At 36.3% G+C, this 18290-nt stretch overlaps 1 protein-coding gene across 1 annotated transcript in view; it reads left to right on the top strand.

Moving 5' to 3' along the window:
- The window catches only part of slc6a11b (solute carrier family 6 member 11b), a 41673-nt gene extending 24115 nt beyond the window's left edge, over window positions 1-17558 (top strand). The window contains exons 10-15 of the mRNA XM_038289802.1: window positions 655-767; window positions 4660-4797; window positions 8732-8834; window positions 9448-9548; window positions 13567-13737; window positions 15551-17558. Coding sequence (XP_038145730.1) covers window positions 655-767; window positions 4660-4797; window positions 8732-8834; window positions 9448-9548; window positions 13567-13737; window positions 15551-15694 — 770 coding nt within the window. The 3' untranslated portion in view covers window positions 15695-17558. The remainder of the gene's footprint in view (window positions 1-654; window positions 768-4659; window positions 4798-8731; window positions 8835-9447; window positions 9549-13566; window positions 13738-15550) is intronic.
- The last annotated feature ends 732 nt before the right edge of the window (window positions 17559-18290 follow it).

The raw sequence follows: 18290 nt of genomic DNA, 5'->3' as shown, positions 1-18290 counted from the left end.
TATGATGAATTTGAGATTTTCATTTTTTGTCATTTGTAATCATCAAAATTAAACAAAATAAACATCTGAAATATATGAGTTTGTATGTAATGTATGAATATAATATACAAGTTTCACTTTTTAAATGGAATTACTGAAATCAATCTACTTTTTCATGATATTCTAATTTTATGACCAGCACCTGTATGAAAGTGAGTATTTAAGCTCATAAGTGATATTAAACTGAGGAATCTTCCATATTATGTAACACAGCACTCCTCGCTTAAGCTTTTAAAATGTTGCATTATGGTTTATTCAGCTCATCATAAATAATTTAGAGAATGTGACGGGATCCCAACACAAAAACACACACATAATTTCAACCAGCAGTGCAATAACAGTGACATACTGTAGGTCCTTCGAACGCACCATAGAACTCAATTTTTTAAAGCTGATATGAGGATTCTTTTTGAGTAAATAGAAATAAGATAAAGAGTAACCCACTCTGTTATCTTAATCAACAGTTAAAACATTATTTTGAGCCAAAAATAATGTTACAGAGTCAGTATACCTTTAATCAATTGTTTTCGCTTTTACAAAAGAAAGCAAATGTAGAACTTTTTCTTCATTCTGTCAGAAAGCCAGTGACCATAAATTATTCTTTGTTTTATTTAGGTCCTGGTCTTGCATTCATTGCATACCCCAAAGCTGTAACTATGATGCCTCTGTCTCCACTTTGGGCTTGTCTCTTCTTTATGATGCTGATCTTCCTTGGCTTGGACAGTCAGGTGAGAATAAATCTTCTGATTGGAGGATGATTATAGTGCAGAATCTAACAACTACAAAACATCAAATACACTACAAAACATCAAATACACTATAGTCATAAGATAAGACTTATGACGTATTGTTGTAAATTATACATACATTTTTGATGATTTCTTTTAAAGGCTGAGTTGAGTATTTATTAGAAATCAGGATCTTGTTTGGTAAATAATGACCCATACACTACAATTGGTATAAACACATTTAGGCTTGGGGTAGAAATATTATTGCTGCCCTATGCAAATGTTTTTTTTCGCTGCTATTTCAAGTATTTTCTTGCACAGTAATTCCACATCCTCCACTACTGAACGTATGTGTCCGTTCCATCCCAGAGCGCGTCAGTTAGACAGTAAAAAGCAGCATCTTACATATGTAGATCTTCATCAAGTTTAAGGCTGCAATTAACAATTATTTTGCAAATCAATCTGTTGATTTTTTTTTTTTGATTAATCGATTCATAATCAGATAGCCAAAGGTTCTAGCCTGACGTAGTCCTACTCAATTCTAGTCAGAATATGAGTCTGATACTGCTCCATAGAGCTGTGATTATGGGGCGTGTTTTGAACGAACCAGGAAAAAAAATGCCTCTGCACTCAATTGGACAGACGTACAACCAATAAGAGCAACGGAGTGCGTGACGTATGTTAAGCAACGCATAGTTGTTGTCAACAAAAATCAAAGCGTGCAGTTTCACGCCTAGAATAAGAAGATGAGCCTTGATCGCGTTTCTCTGTTCCTCTTTTAAAATAAATTGCTGTCGATATCTTCTAGAACAGACCTAATAGCAGAATCTACTCACCTCAACTCTCCGGCGGCAGCCATTGTTGTTGTCACCCAAGCGCGCTTTGGTCACGTGGTTGATTACGTTACTGTAATCATCTGTATCATCTGTCCATCATAGTATAAAGCCCGCCCTGACAATTTGATTGGATCGCCTGACAGTGGGCGATAATACTCGCGCTACTATGGAGCAGAGCCAGACCAAACTTCCCGACCTCAAACCTTGTGGGCGGGACTAAGTTCGGAATGGCACCCAGGCTACAAAGGTTCCTTAAAGATTACATTTTACAAACTAAAACCTGGTAAAACTAAAACTTTTCAAATTGCAGGGTTCTGAATAGAGCATATTGACAGAGACATTTTTTTTATTTTAAATGCAAAATGTTTACATATTTTTTCATAATTTTGAGGTAATTGCTGCGGCCTGTTTTACAGTCTCTATACCACAGTTAATGATTAAATTATTACTAAATTAGTTGATTATTTCAATAATCAATTAATCACGATTAATCTGATTCATGTTTAAGTTCAACTCAAAGCTCTTTGAAGCCAAAAGACAGTATGTGCATAAAGTCCGGAGCCAGACAGTCTAAAACAGAACAGAAAATTTGAGTTTTTTTGTTATTTGATGGTAAATGCCAAAGAGCGGTCTGTCACCTGTGATAAACAGAATAGTTACTAAGAATGTGGAACCATTCATATGATAGAACAACATAGTTGCTCCATCGGTCGGAGGTGAACAAAATTGAGAACTGTCATTGTTATTCTCAAAAGACTTAGTATCCATTCTTAAATTTAAGTCTAGAGGATTTAGGCTTTGGCCTTGCCACTCTGGCATATGTTCAGGATCTGCAGCACCAGTTAACGCTCACCTCCGCCAGGCATCCTGTCAATTGCAAATCTACATTAAGCATGGACCAGCTAACGCGTGTGCATCGCCATGCTTTCTGACTTGACTTCTGCTATGTCCAGCATACTGACACATCTCCTTGTTTGAAAGCAGAGCCCTTGTGTGTGGTACAGATAGACCATGTCGCCTGATCTTAGGCACCTTCCATTCCAGGGCCTCTTAGAAAAATCATGAAACAGGACACATGGTACCAGCAGAGAATCTGTCACAGGAACAGTGCTAACGTGTGGAATCTGGTGGTTTTACTAACTGCAATACATTCTCAATGCAAACCTAACAGTTATGCCATGAAATGCATCATTGCCTAGAACCCTATCGACTTCGGTATGTCTGATCTTGATTCTAGCTACATTATATCATGCCAGCTTGATTCCTTCAATATAGGCATCACCACTAAAAGAAAAAAAAAAAACAGTTTAATTTTTTGATGCGCTTCCTCAATGCCATGTGGTGACAATGTGGTCTGGTTCAGGGGTGCTCTCTGGAATAGGGGAGGCTCAGTGGTGTTAAATAAATCCAAAAGTAATTTACTGGATTAACAAATGTTAAAACCGATTGATACAATGAATGAAAAAAGCTGTTGTGAATCTCTCTGAAATTGTAAAATCCAGAAGCCGTGGTAAAAGTTCGGCACAATACGACGCCTCAAACTGAATGATATCTTTCTCCTCTCTTGCCTGAGTCTCGTGAGGAAAATCTTTGTCTTGCCACTGTCGATCAGCATGGAGCAGCCAGCTTTAAAACCAGCCCCAGGCCTGCCCTGCTCCATAGACCCCATAGGTGGTTGAGCCTTACTGAAAGTGACACATTTTTGCATGTTATCTTATCAGGGGACTATTTTCTCCCTGGTTGCTTCATTGCAAGAAGGCCCAAATCTCAGCAGGTATTTCTCAGAGAGGCTGACAGGCAGTCTGTCCTGCTGCTTCAGAGCAGAGGGGAGATTATATCCAACAGCGGGCTCAACAGCTGATTAATGTGCAACATACGCATGAAATCAAGTGCATTCTAGTGCACATTTAATTCACTTTAATGATTGCATTTATGAAGTTGATAGCCACTGGTAAGGTTCTATTAAATGTAACAAGTCAGAAGCTTGGACAGGATACACGAAGCAGATGTTTAACTAACCACAAATCTGGCCTGCATCATTGAGATGCATGCAGTAAATCAGTAGGCTGGCACCAGTAATAATCACTGACCGGTGACAAATTAAATGGCAGAATAACTAATTGGTTGAAAAAATATATACTTTATATATTATAGATTATTGCTTAGATTGAAATTTGCTAATGAGTCTTTTATGGCAACGTTTCAATATTCCAAACCAAGAATTACTTACTCCTGCCCATTGCTGAAAATATACCAAGCCACTCTACTTCAACAGAAATGAAAAATATTTCTATCTTCGTTCTACACATACGGCAAAATACAGTGAAATAGGTAATCACGAAAAAAAAGAAATTGGGTGTAATTCTACGGCATAATGCTTAGAAATTAAAGGGGGTAAAAGTCGAGCTGTAAAGTAGAATCTCTCTCTCCCTTTATCTCAAAGTGAATAGTTTATGTCAGTTTCAAGTATTAATCACGAATAATGAAATAACATGTACTATATAGATTTTGATGCTATGATAAAACAAAAAATCTAATTAAAATGTGTATTAATGAGTAGTAGGTATTAATTTTTATAGTTTGAACTCATGAGAGTATTTTTGAATTGAATTAAATGTTTTTTGTATCTTTCCAACTATTATTTCACCAATGGTATCACTTAAAATTTTTAAAAAGTACCTCCAAGAAGTCACATGTGCCTTATTTTTTTTTAATCAAAGTATGAATAAGTGAATATGTTGAAAACTGTCCATTAATATTGTCTTTCTGTTATGTATTTTGCTTGTACATTGTGACTGCATGTCATATTTTTATTAGAATTTTTATTACCATTACATCTCTCTCTCTCTCTCTCTATATATATATATATATATATATATATATATATATATATATATATATATATATATATATATATATATATATATATATATATATATATATATACTTGAAAAACTATGTAATGTACCATTCAGTGTAATGTGCTAACTCAGTTTAAAAAAAAGAGCACTGCATTTGCTTTAAATGTAATTAATTGATTTATTTTTTTTTTTCAGTTTGTGTGTGTGGAAAGTTTAGTGACAGCTGTTGTGGACATGTACCCGGAGACTTTCCGAAAGGGTTACCGCAGAGAGCTGCTTATTCTTTGCATGTCCATAGTATCCTTCCTAATAGGACTCATCATGTGTATGGAGGTAAGGGACTGTGATAACTTATATTGCTTTTAGGCAGCATGTACAGAGATAAAAAAGAGCCTCAACAGCATAATTATATTTATTTAGGAAAACAGGATGAGGGCAAAAACCCTGGGCTCTTGTCTCAAGGGTCCTGGACAATATTGGCCCATGAAGGAGACTGTAGATTACTTTCTAGCTTCAGCATGATGGAGGAAGAATTGGACGCTTAAATGGGTCGAATGGAGAGATAACAACAAGAACAAAAAATACAATACAAACTGCTTTAACTACCTACTGGTAATTAAAACTTTTTCGAGCTGTTGTTGTAAAATATTTGCAATAATATTTTCTTTCTTTGAGGAAATTGTTGTAAGATTCTGCTTACTGTTTAAACAGTTTGATCCAAAATGTAACTCTTTAAGCTTTAGGTTAGAGATAAAAAGATTCCCAGTTGAAAGTTGTAACATACAATTCTTTCAAATGTTTTGGACATAAAGCATATAAACAATAATAATAGTTGTTAAATACAAATTCTACCGCCATGGATATTTTGTTAAAGTCCCTTTGATGCAAAAGTTGCATCTGGTCTCCCTACATGCAGGTCACACTTGTTTTGAGTTGTCTTAAACCAAAATGTTCTGCTCTTATTCATTTCAGCCAGGTTAGAGGGCCAGATTTTTTAGAAAGCTATTTTGTTCTTTAAAGATAAGTTCAATTGAACTGAGCTTTCCTTGCAGTAATTCATACCCTGTTCCTTCGTTATACTGATTTGTGGGAAACCGTTCATGACTTGTTTTTTGTCATAATAATAAAAATAGTAATAGATCTTATTTGAAGACACCTTTGTCGACCCTCAAGGACACCATACGAAGATACACAAAATGAATTAAAAGAAATAAAAATAAAATCAATAAAATTGACAGTGGCAATGGAAATACCAATAGATGCCAGATAGAAAAGGCAGTCTTACATGTAGATGTTTTTTTGAGTTGAGATTTGAAATGGGTAAGTGAGTCAATGTTTCTGAGTAGGGATGGTAAAGAATTCCAGAGACGTGGAGCAGATCTTCTGAATGCTCTGCTCCCCATGGTACCGAGACTGGCAGAGGGGACAGAAAGTTGTGTGGAGGAAGATGATCTGAGGGAGCGGGATGGATTGGGAACAAGGATAAGGTCAGAAAGATTTGGGGGAGCAAGGTTGTGGATGGACTTGAATATTAGCAGGAGGATTTTGAATTGAATACAGAACTGAACAGGGAGCCAGTGGAGCTCTCAGACGATAGGAGTGATGGGGTAGATCGAGGGGGTTCGAGTGATGATGCAGACAGCTGAATTCTGCCCCAGCTGAAGTTTATGGAGGGATTTGTGAGGGAGACCAAAAAATAGAGAATTACAGTAATGCAGACAGGATTGGATGAGGGGGATTTGGTGCCAATGAGCAAAACCTCGGTTTTACTGCTGTTTAACTTAAGGAAGTTTTGCGTCAACCAGGTTTTAACTTCAAAGATGAAATCAGTGAGGGAGGTGGGTGGAAGAGTGGATGAGGGTTTAGTGGTGAGGTAGAGCTGGGTGTCACGATGATACTGCCAAGGGGAAGGAGGTAGATGATGAAGAGGAGGGGCCCCAGGACTGACCCTGGGGCACCCCTGACGTGGCGGGGGAGGCAATGGATTTGAAGGACTTGAGTTGAATTAACTGAGTGGGGCCAAAGAGGTAATATGTAAACCAGGCTAATGAAATGGGGCGATGCCAATTGAAGATTTTGAGGAGGGTGGAGTGACAGATGGTATCAAAGGCTGCGTGCATGTCAAGAAGGATGAGGATGCACTGAAAAAACAATCCAGAAATAAGTAAAAAATGGCTTAAATTAAGTATATTTAGCCTTAATTTGAGCAGGTAAATAAGATGATTTGCCAATGGAATGAGTATTTTCACTCTTAAAATAAGATAGTTAGATAATATTTACTTGAAATAAGACGATAAAATAGTTTTTTCTTATTTTAAAAGGAAATTGTCTTGTTCCATTGGCAAAGTGTCTTACTTACCTCCTCAAATCAAGGAAAAACACACTTATTTTAAGAAAAAATAACTTATTGAGATTTATATTTTTTGCAGTGTGGTTAGGAGTCAAAATCAGCTGCCATGAGGAGATCATTGGGGATTTTGTTTACTGCTGTTTCAGTGCTTTGGAATACAGTAGGCATGAACTGGACTGAAGGGACAGTTCCAGTGGTCAGAGACGAGTTTCAGTCGTGAGAGACAAGTGGATTTAGGCAGACATGAGGGGGACGAGAGAAGCGAGGAAGACTTTAACAAATTGTGTGGGTAGGGGATCCAGTTGACAAGTGAATGACTTGGATTTTTGGTTGAGTTTGCTGATTTCTGATGGAGTGGGGAGCTGGAAGAAGGACAGTGGGTGTGTAGATGGTTGGGAGTCAGCTGAGACACTGAGGTGAGGGATTGATCCAAGGTGCTGGTGGATGTTTTTGATTTTTTTCAATAAAGAAGTACATGATAGAGTTGCAGGAAGAGGTTGTGTACAAATAAGGTCTGGTTCCCTAAAAACAGAAACAGGAAATATGTTGGTATGATTTAAATGGTATTTTAAATTTTCGTTTTTCAGGATTATTTTTTAGTCCAACTGTATATTCGGTATAATTGCCTAAAGATGCTGCTAGGTGTGACCTAGATCTTCTGTCATTTGCAGCAACATCCACTCTGTGCTTCTGAAACCTTTCTCTCATATTTTTCTTGCAGTAGGACAGGGTTATCCTCTCACACATTTTAAAATCTTTATTTCTTTAAAAGCTTTTCAGTTCAATGCACTTCCATCCACCCAAATTTAATCATGCTTTACTGTTATTTATATATATCTCCAGAATTCAATACAATATTAAATGGTGTATTTTCAGTGTGTGGTGTTATGGTGATGCATTTTTAAGAGGCCTGACTTCTGTTTGAACTACTATCATTTTCTCCACTCTGTAGATGATTAATTCTCTGCAGTTTCCATGATGCTATAATGAGTAAAGAGTCACAAGGAGCCAGGAGGGAAATTTATGTTAAGTCAGAAGTTTGTTCTGGATTGTAGCCCATGACAAGCTGGTGGATATAGGCCATGAATCAGTAACTGTGATAAAACAGTGTTTTAAAATATTGCCATTTCAATGCCAAATCAAGATTTTTATCATACTATTGCTAATGTATATATGTTATATAAGGTTTTACAGTTTATCCTGCTGTTGTTCTTGACTGCTGGAGAAGCTAACAGAAGTCAACCACATTGACTTTGTATTAAGAAGAAAGATAATTTTGGCTTTTTGGGAATGTCCCCAATATAAAATACAGGATGAATGTAATGTAAAAATAAATGTAAAAGTAGAAAAAAGGCAAAAACTGAGGCCATTGTTGAGTTCCTGATTTGAAAAATTGTTTTGCACTTTATTTGGTTATAAGTATATTTTCTGTATATTTATTCAGTAAGACACACAAAAAATGCTATATGCTTTGTGCAGAATTGCAAATGCAAATCTTCTTTAAAGGCCTGTTTTAAGATATGCAAACCTTCTCAGACACTTAAACTACTAAACTATGGTTCTGGATCTACCACTACCTTTTGTAATGGAATCTGACTGGGGATGTTTGTATGCTTGTTTTAGTTAAAGAAATGTGAAACAGTATATACTGTATTTTTAAGTAAGTAATTCGAGAGATTTGGAGAAATCCTGTGAGTATTCTGAACTTGTTTTAGTTTGGAGTAAACTGGAGCAAATTCTTTCTTTTTAAAGAATAATTTTTAACAAGTGTAAGCTGTGACCTGCTGTAATGTAAAACTCCATATCACTAAGTTGACTTAAATATATTACAAAGCATAAAACAATCAGTTTATCACTTCATGTGTATCAACCAGCTGATATTTGTGTGAAAAACTGACACTTGTCTCCTTCCATTAGGGAGGAATGTATGTTTTCCAGCTGTTTGACGCATATGCTGCCAGTGGGATGTGCTTGCTTTTTGTGGCTATATTTGAGTCCATATGCATCGGATGGGTGTATGGTAAGAAGAGTATTTAAAGCTAAAACACAAGAAAACATTATTAGTGGTATTTTTAACTTGCTCATCTTGCAAGTTTAAAGCAGTTTAGGCTTTATGCAACTTTCATAGACTTGAGCAACATTTTTTTTTTATTGCAACATGTTTTGATGCTCCTCAGTGGAAATATATACTTTTTCTGCCATCTGCTGGAGAATGCTTAGAAACACATACACCATTCATTTAACAATTTAAAAGCCATATCATAAGAAAAATAGCATAATTTTACCTTTATGTGTTCTTTATTTTTATCTTACATAAGGTTCTCTAACATAATTTAATGGACATAACATTGATGACTACCAAAAATGCATGCAGATATATTTTTTAAATCGTGGTAAATGAGTATTGTTATTTCCCCAGACTATTTGTAACAAAATATGACTAAAGATTCTGCTGTTACAGAAAAAAATTCAGGATGCCTCTGGCTCTCTTGATGCTAACTTTCAAAAGACATTTGTCCACTTTAAGTCAAAAACAACGTGTTACACAACCATGAACTGTCAAAAGACATCAGTCATGTCGTTATATTAATGATGCATGCAGAAACTCCTGAGTGAAACTTGTTTTCTTACAGGAGGCGACAGATTCTACCTAAATATCGAGGATATGATTGGATACAAACCTTTCTTCTTAATCAAATGGTGCTGGATGATCCTGACCCCGGGCATCTGTGCTGTGAGTCCGACTCTGACACAGACATATGAATAGGAGTAGATGACACATAGATGAGCATGCAAGTGGTGAGCTACACACTCATGCAGTTATTTAGATTCACTTTATCTTAGCTTGGCTTGCCAGAAATATGGGATTGAAAACGGTGTGGTTAAATTCAGGTGATAGTATCTGTGAAAACATTCCAACTATTTTATTTTGAAATTAATTATTCTCATCGTTTAGTTCTATAGCTGAACTATGTCAGAGCCATTGCTGTGGACTGAATCAATTTTAAAGCTTGATTTCACATAAAATCTAAAATGTTTTTCTGTCTGGTACATGCCTGAAAAGTAAGTGCTGCAATCATTTCACGTTAAGTGAAGACATATAGAAAGGTAATGGTTGGTAGAGGAACATAACCCTAGTTGTTATAAACCAAGAGCAGAAATAGTATAGCTATAAAACTATGAATCTTTAACTAGAACCCTCCTATTGTCCAACTCATTTTCAGTTTCAGTACCTTGTAGCTTGTATTAAAGCAAGTGCAGAAAATTTTTCATATCGAGGAATAATTTATTTATAATTTATTTATATTAGTATTGGTTAGTGTTGCTTTATGATATGTGTAGATATAAATCTAACTGCTATTTTAAGTAATCCCTAAGGTATACAGGTGTACATTTAAAAAAAGTTTTTTTTTGTAATATCAGACCACTGTTAGACCAACCTTTGTTGTATTTATTTATTTATTTTTTCATTGTATTATTCAAGTAGTACATCTTTAAAAAAGTGAAGAAATTTTAAGATTATAAATTAAATTAAAACAACATTTTTAATTACTGTACATTTCTACTTCTACAATATGTTCCTACCAGAAAAAAAAAAAAAACATGTTATGGGTGTGTTTTTATGTTTGCAAAGACAAATCCAATTCAGAGCTTATTTACACAGGAGTAAAAATTAGGACACACATGTTTTCTTAAAATGAGTTCAAATTGCAAAAATAACCTACTCACTACTAAAAAAGGCTTTAGGTTTGGGAAAAGAGAAGTTGGAATAGACACATTTTTACAAAAGATGTAAGATACAGAGAAATGTAATGGGACGCATACTGGTGATCACCTAAAGGTGGGGGATTAGGTTGGAATGGACTTTCCAAATAATTTGACAGTCAGCATTAACAGTGGGTAATGATAAGCTTTTAGACAGCATTACTCAGAATTGACAGGGTTCAGTATGTCGTACTGTGAAAGCATTAGGAGAGGAAGTCCCTGGATTTGAGACATCCGGGGGTCAGATTAATTCCATCCCTAGAAGACAAATGATGCTTGAGCCAGTTTATAATCATTAAAACATGGTTTGTTCTTCACTACCTGAAATAAATATATATATTGTGTCACTATTGACTTGACTAGCTAAGAACTAAGTCAGAGTTACCGTTAATGGATTCAGGATTAATAGGGAGCCGAGTTGGGTAAAGCTTACAGTACCCAACCTAACCTCTGTTAATGGAAACTATCTGTAGATCAGAGATGAGAACCTATTGCCATCCAATGTTAATATGACTTTTTGTTAATCCTCGAGCACATTGTTATTACAGTTCTTTGTGTCACATTAGAAGGATAAAAAACAAATCTAACTTTGGAAATTAATAATTTTAGCTATAAAGTCAAATTAAGTCTACCTCATGGTCCTGATGAAAGGGGTTGTGTCCTCCAGAATAACTTCTAATTAGTGTTTTAGAATAAATCAGTCACTCTGTACCAGTCCCAGAGCATGCTGCATTGGGATTACAAGGAATAAGTAGTATGCAAGCACTAGTTAAATATACTAGTGGATACCTCACACATCCTAATGTTTACTATCAAAGAATAGTAGAAATAAATGAGAAATTTTTTTATCACCCACCAGGCGATAATATTATACATATATATTATTTATATATTATATTATATAATATTCTACGAATTGCAGCTGCTGTGAAAAGCAACGGAGCAAGCCAATGTTGAAGGGGATGGCCAGGCATGGAGTAGTGTACTTTAAGAGGTGGCCAAAAAAAGAATAGGCCCCATAGAAAATAAATAATAAATTGCTAAACAAAGCCTAGATTTCCTAAAGCCATTTCTAATAACCATATTTAGATATGTATACATCAATGCTGTCTATATAAACGCATAGTGAACAGTCTTTTTTGGACTTTAAGTTTGTGGGAGGGGCATTGGTAGTGTGATCATGTTTATTTCCTCTTTCTGGGCATTTACACTTGCACTGTTTATGTATCCATTTAACATCTGTTTCACCCATTCATTGTAGCTCTACTGCTCTTACTGTATACTTTAATAATAGCTGAGAGTTGCAAGAAGCAAGTGCTTTACAAGTTTCTAAGAAGAATAGGAAGGCCTCAGGATAAAAAGAATAAGACTAGAGTACTTTATATTGGGGAGATACTTTCACGATTTGTTGGAAGTGCAGGTAGGGTGGACCTGTGTATGTGCACTTATTAGAAAATGGACTTGGGTGTTTCTTACCTACATTTCAGTATAAATTGTCTAGTATTTCAGCATAAAACTAATATGTAAATTTGCTATTTAATGCTTGACATAGTTTCATTTAGTTTTATATATATATATATATATACACTATATTGCCAAAAGTATTTGCTCACCTGCCTTGACTCACATATGAGCTTAAGTGACATCCCGTTCCTAATCCATAGGGTTCAATATGACGTCGGTCCACCCTTTGCAGCTAGAACAGCTTCAACTCTTCTGGGAAGGCTGTCCACAAGGTTTAGGAGTGTGTTTATGGGAATTTTTGACCATTCTTCCAGAAGCGCATTTGTGAGGTCGCACACTGATGTTGGACGAGAAGGCCTGGCTCTCAGTCTCCGCTCTAATTCATCCCAAAGGTGTTCTATCGGGTTGAGGTCAGGACTCTGTGCAGGCCAGTCAAGTTCATCCACACCAGACTCTGTCATCCATGTCTTTATGGACCTTGCTTTGTGCACTGGTGCACAGTCATGTTGGAAGAGGAAGGGGCCAGCTCCAAACTGTTCCCACAAAGTTGGGAGCATGGAATTGTCCAAAATGTCTTGGTATGCTGAAGCATTCAGAGTTCCTTTCACTGGAACTAAGGGGCCAAGCCCAGCTCCTGAAAAACAACCTCACACCATAATCCCCCCTCCACCAAACTTTACACTTGGCACAATGCAGTCAGACAAGTACCGTTCTCCTGGCAACCGCCAAACCCAGACCCGTCCATCAGATTGCCAGATGGAGAAGCGCGATTCGTCACTCCAGAGAACGCGTCTCCACTGCTCTAGAGTCCAGTGGCGGCGTGCTTTACACCACCGCATCCGACGCTTTGCATTGCACTTGGTGATGTATGGCTTGGATGCAGCTGCTCGACCATGGAAACCCATTCCATGAAGCTCTCTGCGCACTGTTCTTGAGCTAATCTGAAGGCCACATGAAGTTTGGAGGTCTGTAGTGATTGACTCTGCAGAAAGTTGGCGACCTCTTCGCACTATGCGCGTCAGCATCCGCTGACCCCGCTCCGTCAGTTTACGTGGCCTACCACTTCGTGGCTGAGTTGCTGTCGTTCCCAAACACTTCCATTTTCTTATAATACAGCTGACAGTTGACTGTGGAATATTTAGGAGCGAGGAAATTTCACGACTGGATTTGTTGCACAGGTGGCATCCTATCACAGTTCCACGCTGGAATTCACTGAGCTCCTGAGAGCGACCCATTCTTTCACAAATGTTTGTAAAAACAGTCTGCATGCCTAGGTGCTTGAATTTATACACCTGTGGCCATGGAAGTGATTGGAACACCTGATTCCAATAATTTGGATGGGTGAGCAAATACTTTTGGCAATATAGTGTATATATATATATATATATATATATATATATATATATATATATATATATATATATATATATATATATATATATATATATATAAATCTTTTTCTTCTTTACAGTTTACACAATAGGATTTACAAACAATGTATTAATGTATTTTTCTTTATACAGGGAATTTTCCTCTTCTTCCTGATTAAATACAAACCTCTCAAGTACAACAACGTGTACATCTATCCCGATTGGGGCTATGGCATCGGCTGGTTTATGGCCATGTCCTCCATGGTGTGTATCCCAGTGGGTATTATCTGGATGATCTGGAAGACTCCTGGAACCTTTTCTGAGGTAACAAAAACACACATTAGATAACCTTCACTAGAACTTAACATTAGCCACATTTGATCATGTTGGCAACATTTACAATCACCATAGATGTAGATGTTTAAATGTCCTAAAACAAGAAAATCCTCTATTATGATGCTAGTTTATAATACAATTGACCATTGCTTTATCAGTATTTTGTATAATCTCAGTGTGCCAACAGGCAACACTTTGTCTTATTTAATGTTTCACAAGGCGGAGAAGAGTGAAGGATCTTTGACAAAGCACTCCAGAGTTGTCCAGTGTTCTCTTTCCAGTAATGGAAACTGCAGTTGGTTTTCCATCGGTTTTTAGTTTGATATTTTTTATGGCCCACCATTTATGTGCTGATTTGGTCATGAATATGTTTACGTCATAATTTTTTTTTTAATGATGACACATTTTTAGTGTTCTGCAAGAGGCCTTTAAATTTATCCAACTAACAGTGGGCATGCAATGTTTATCCACATATTCACCATTTGATTAACAACTCTGGAATTAAATCAACTTGGGGTATTGGTTTCTGACAATCTGAATGGGGCCTACGCCTCTATTTTAAGTCCCAGTGTTACCAAAACTCAAGATACTTATGTTTATTGATTGGACAGGAAAAGCTTTTTGGAGGTTTATTCCAAACACTCAAATCGAAGGTTATTTTTCTCAATTGTTTGTGTCCAAAAGTTTTAATCTATGATTAAAGATTAATTTATTTTAGGACAATTTATAAGTCCCTTTCAGGGATTTCAATATATTTACTGTCATAGAAATCTGGAGACGTACAGTATTTACATCATGCTCTTCTTCACTGCAAAAACAATCTAGATATAAGTAAATATGTCTTTCATTTGAGTTGGTAAATTAGATGATTTGGCAATGGAATGAGTATATTTACTCTTAAAATGAGATAAGTAGATAATATGCACTTTATTGTAGCTTCGCCTTGTCTGTTCCTGTTTGGCTGTGAAACCATCCTGGAGGGAAATATCAGCTGTGCTGCTGCCATCAACATCTTTGTTTATAGATGTTGGAAATTGGCCTGTTTTTCCAGTGTAGTCCTGTTTCTCTGACTTTGACTGGCTGGATGTGCTCTCTTCATCCTCTGATGGAGTTGTCTCAAAACTCATCTGCCTGGCTATGTGTTGCCTAGATGGGGCCGCCTTTTAAAGTTGCTTTTTGTATCTCTGCTTCTGTCTCCTTAAACCCCAGTCGGCCTCGGCAGATTGCCGCTCACACTGAGCCTGGAGGTTTCTTCCTGTTAAGAGTTTTTCCTCTCCACTGTCACTACAAGCATGCTTAGTGTGAGGGATTGCATTCCAGTCGAGTCTTTTTTGACATGACAATGAGTCTATGCAATCACTTGTTTTCCTTAGATAGAAAACTTTGAATCAATTTGACTGCTTGATCTGGTGGACTATAAAGTGCCTTGAGATGACATGTGTTGTGAATTGGCACTATATAAATAAACTGAATTGAATTGAATTGCACTTGAAATAAGACCATGAAATTGTAATTGTTGTGGCTTATCTTAATTGTAAATTGTCTTGTTCCATTGGTAAAGCGTCTCAATTACCTCCTCACTTAAGAAAAAAATGCAATTATTTGAAGAAAAATGACATTTAGATTTACATTTTTTGCAGTGTTGATGGATTTGTAAAACTGTGGGAAATGAACAGCAGCTAAAACATTATTTGGGTACTGGGACCCATTACTTAACGAATACTAGGGAATTAACAATATATTGAGAACTTTTTTGGTGTATGAAGGGACTTATTTATTGTTTGTTTTTGTCTGTTTGCAGAGAATGAAGAAGCTGACCACTCCCAGCCCCGACCTAAAAATGAGAGGCAAACTTGCTGCCCTCAGTCCTTACGCTGTCAATGATGCCAAACTTAAAGCAGATGGAAAAGTATCCACCATTTCAGAGAAAGAGACACATTTCTAATTGGCGCGGTGACTGACCAAGCTGCCAGCTGTCTTAAAGGACCAGTCCCACAAAAATGAATACCATCACAGCATTAGAGACAACTACACAGAACAGAAAATGGAACAAACAACTCAGAGTATTTTTGTTTTGTAAAGAGTCTAAATTTGATGATGATGCTTATATGTAGTCTGATTCTGTTTTGCACAGCCTTTAAATAACAAAGTTGTTTACTTAATATTCCAGCTAAAGCAGCTTTTTACTTGTTTTTAGCCATTAACAACTTAAAGATGTGTTTGATTTTGTGTGTCAAATGGTAAAGAACTGCCCTGGTAACGTGTTAGTTATGGTTTCACTTATGTGTGGACTTGTAGGATAATAACAGTGTGATGTATATGGCAAAACTGTGGGCAAGTTGCTGCACTCCTCTGTTAGACTTAAGGTACCCAAATGAGACATAACATGTAGCAGCTTGAGTAATTCTCAATATAAATTCATGCTCAATCTACATAAGCTGTCTCCACACCTGAAAGTTAAACTTTTAATTTACCATTATATTGTGAGATCAAAGACTGTGGGGACTTCTCTTAAGCCAGCATGAAAACATCTAAGCAACTAAACCTTTTGAAAAATATCCAGATTTTGGACCCATAAACACTATCACAGAAAGCAAATTAAAACCACTGACTTGACAACACAGTAAGAGCTTTTTTCATCGTCAAAAAGAGAAATCTTTTATTTTCACAGCAACATTATAGTTGTTATCATGGCTACAAGTAGATGTTACTGACTTGCAGGTTGAGTCAAAAACACACCTTTCTCCTCTAGCTGCCCTCCTTAAATTTATGGATATCTGTCATTTCACAGTAATTATGCTGAGCCTAACAGAGACTGACAGATGGATGTGCCTCCAACCCTTCATTTTTATTTCCTGCTCCGCCTGCAGAGAAGAAGACGGACACGCATCACATGAGCATTTCAAACCTCATCTGTCCCTTCATTTTCAGCCTTTCTTCTTACCTTTATGCTATTTTTTCATGATTGTTCTCCCTTTAACCTCAGTCTGCTCTTCTCTGCTTCTTTGTCTCATGTTATTTGATCTATTCTGCCTCTTTTTAGCTGCATTTCACCACACCTTTAATAAGTACACCAGTCTAATAAGAATAAATTAAGCATTTTCTTACATACTTCCCCATTGACCTTTTTTTGTTGGAAACCATGGGCCTCAGATATTTTTTATCTGAGCTTCATCTTTTGAGGGAGGAAAGAGCTGGTCTCTTGTTCATAACCATCAAATATCCCACAGGTTCTCAGATTTAGTTCACTTTCTGTTTCATGGTTTTTCTGATGAAAATGCTATATGACAGCATCTGAGGAAATTCACAATAAAATTCACATTCTAACAGTTTTCAGGAGGCAAAAAAGAAACTAAAGAATTAAGGAATTTGTGAGAGAATAAAGTTTAAGATAAAGTAGGAAAGGAAAGAAATTGAGGAAGTGTTTAGTGTTTGAATAGCCTCCTTTTAGCTGTGACATGCTCTTTAGCAAGGAATCTGTCCCTTACATCTTAGTACATTTTAATGTTATTGGCACATATATGATGTTTCTGCAAGGTAGTTGTTTCCATAAAAAAAATCTACTGTGCTGTTTAACACTGATCACACCGCTTTAATTATTGGTTTACTTTGTGAATGATGAAATGTGTTTAAAAACAACCACTGTAATAAAAGACAATATTTCAAGTTTTAATATGACTGAAACAATCTGTGCTGGAGATGAAATGAGAAGTGTTAAATACTGTTCAGTGCTGCTCTGCACACAATCTGGTATTCACTGAACACAACCTGTCTGCATAATAATTTTTCAAAATAAATATGAATAAGTATGTGGCCTATAATTCATTTTTTGATACCCTTTTGCTAATTTCATTCCTCCAGATTATCTAAAACAATTTTTTTTTTCAGAGAAATTTTTGCATAATGGCTTCACGTGTTTTTGTGACCCCATGTTTGCCAATATTGAATGAATAACTTAATTTGTGATAATCCAGTAAAATTACCAAATTTACTCATATAAAGATTATATATATCCAAAGAATATATATATATGCATAATATAGCGCTTATATCTTAAACAGGGTGTGAAGAAGTAAAACCTATTTAATCAAGCCCCTCTCCTTCCTATAGTTGTTAACCCCAACAATCTTCCTGATTGCTATTTTACTTTTGAGTACATGGTACTCTAAAGTCAATTAAGTGAGCAAATTAATTAAATTCTGTACATGTGAACATTAATATATCGCTCCACATGTGCCTAAAAAAATATTTAGTTTTACAGTTATTCACTAAGAATGTAAATGTACCCATATGCAGTTAAATATGTATTAACCACTGTATAGTGACTAGGACACCCATTGATATTTACTGCCCTTCTTCTATCTCATATATTTCAAGCACATTTTTCCTGAACATTTTTCAGGATGTTCAGTGGTTCAATGGAGTTTTCCCTACCCGTTCAAATGTGGGGGTGGGTGTGTGCGGGTGTTAGTGGGGGCTGTTCAAGGACTACAGAAATCGGCGTACAGAATCCGGCACCCCTTACCAGGGACCATCCAGTC

The sequence above is a fragment of the Cyprinodon tularosa genome, unplaced genomic scaffold (assembly GCF_016077235.1).
Source record: "Cyprinodon tularosa strain WSP-4 unplaced genomic scaffold, ASM1607723v1 ctg10, whole genome shotgun sequence".
In the NCBI taxonomy this organism is placed as follows: Eukaryota; Metazoa; Chordata; class Actinopteri; order Cyprinodontiformes; family Cyprinodontidae; genus Cyprinodon; species Cyprinodon tularosa.
Note: the sequence above shows the minus strand (reverse complement) of the source record. Positions and strands in the feature narration are given on the sequence as shown.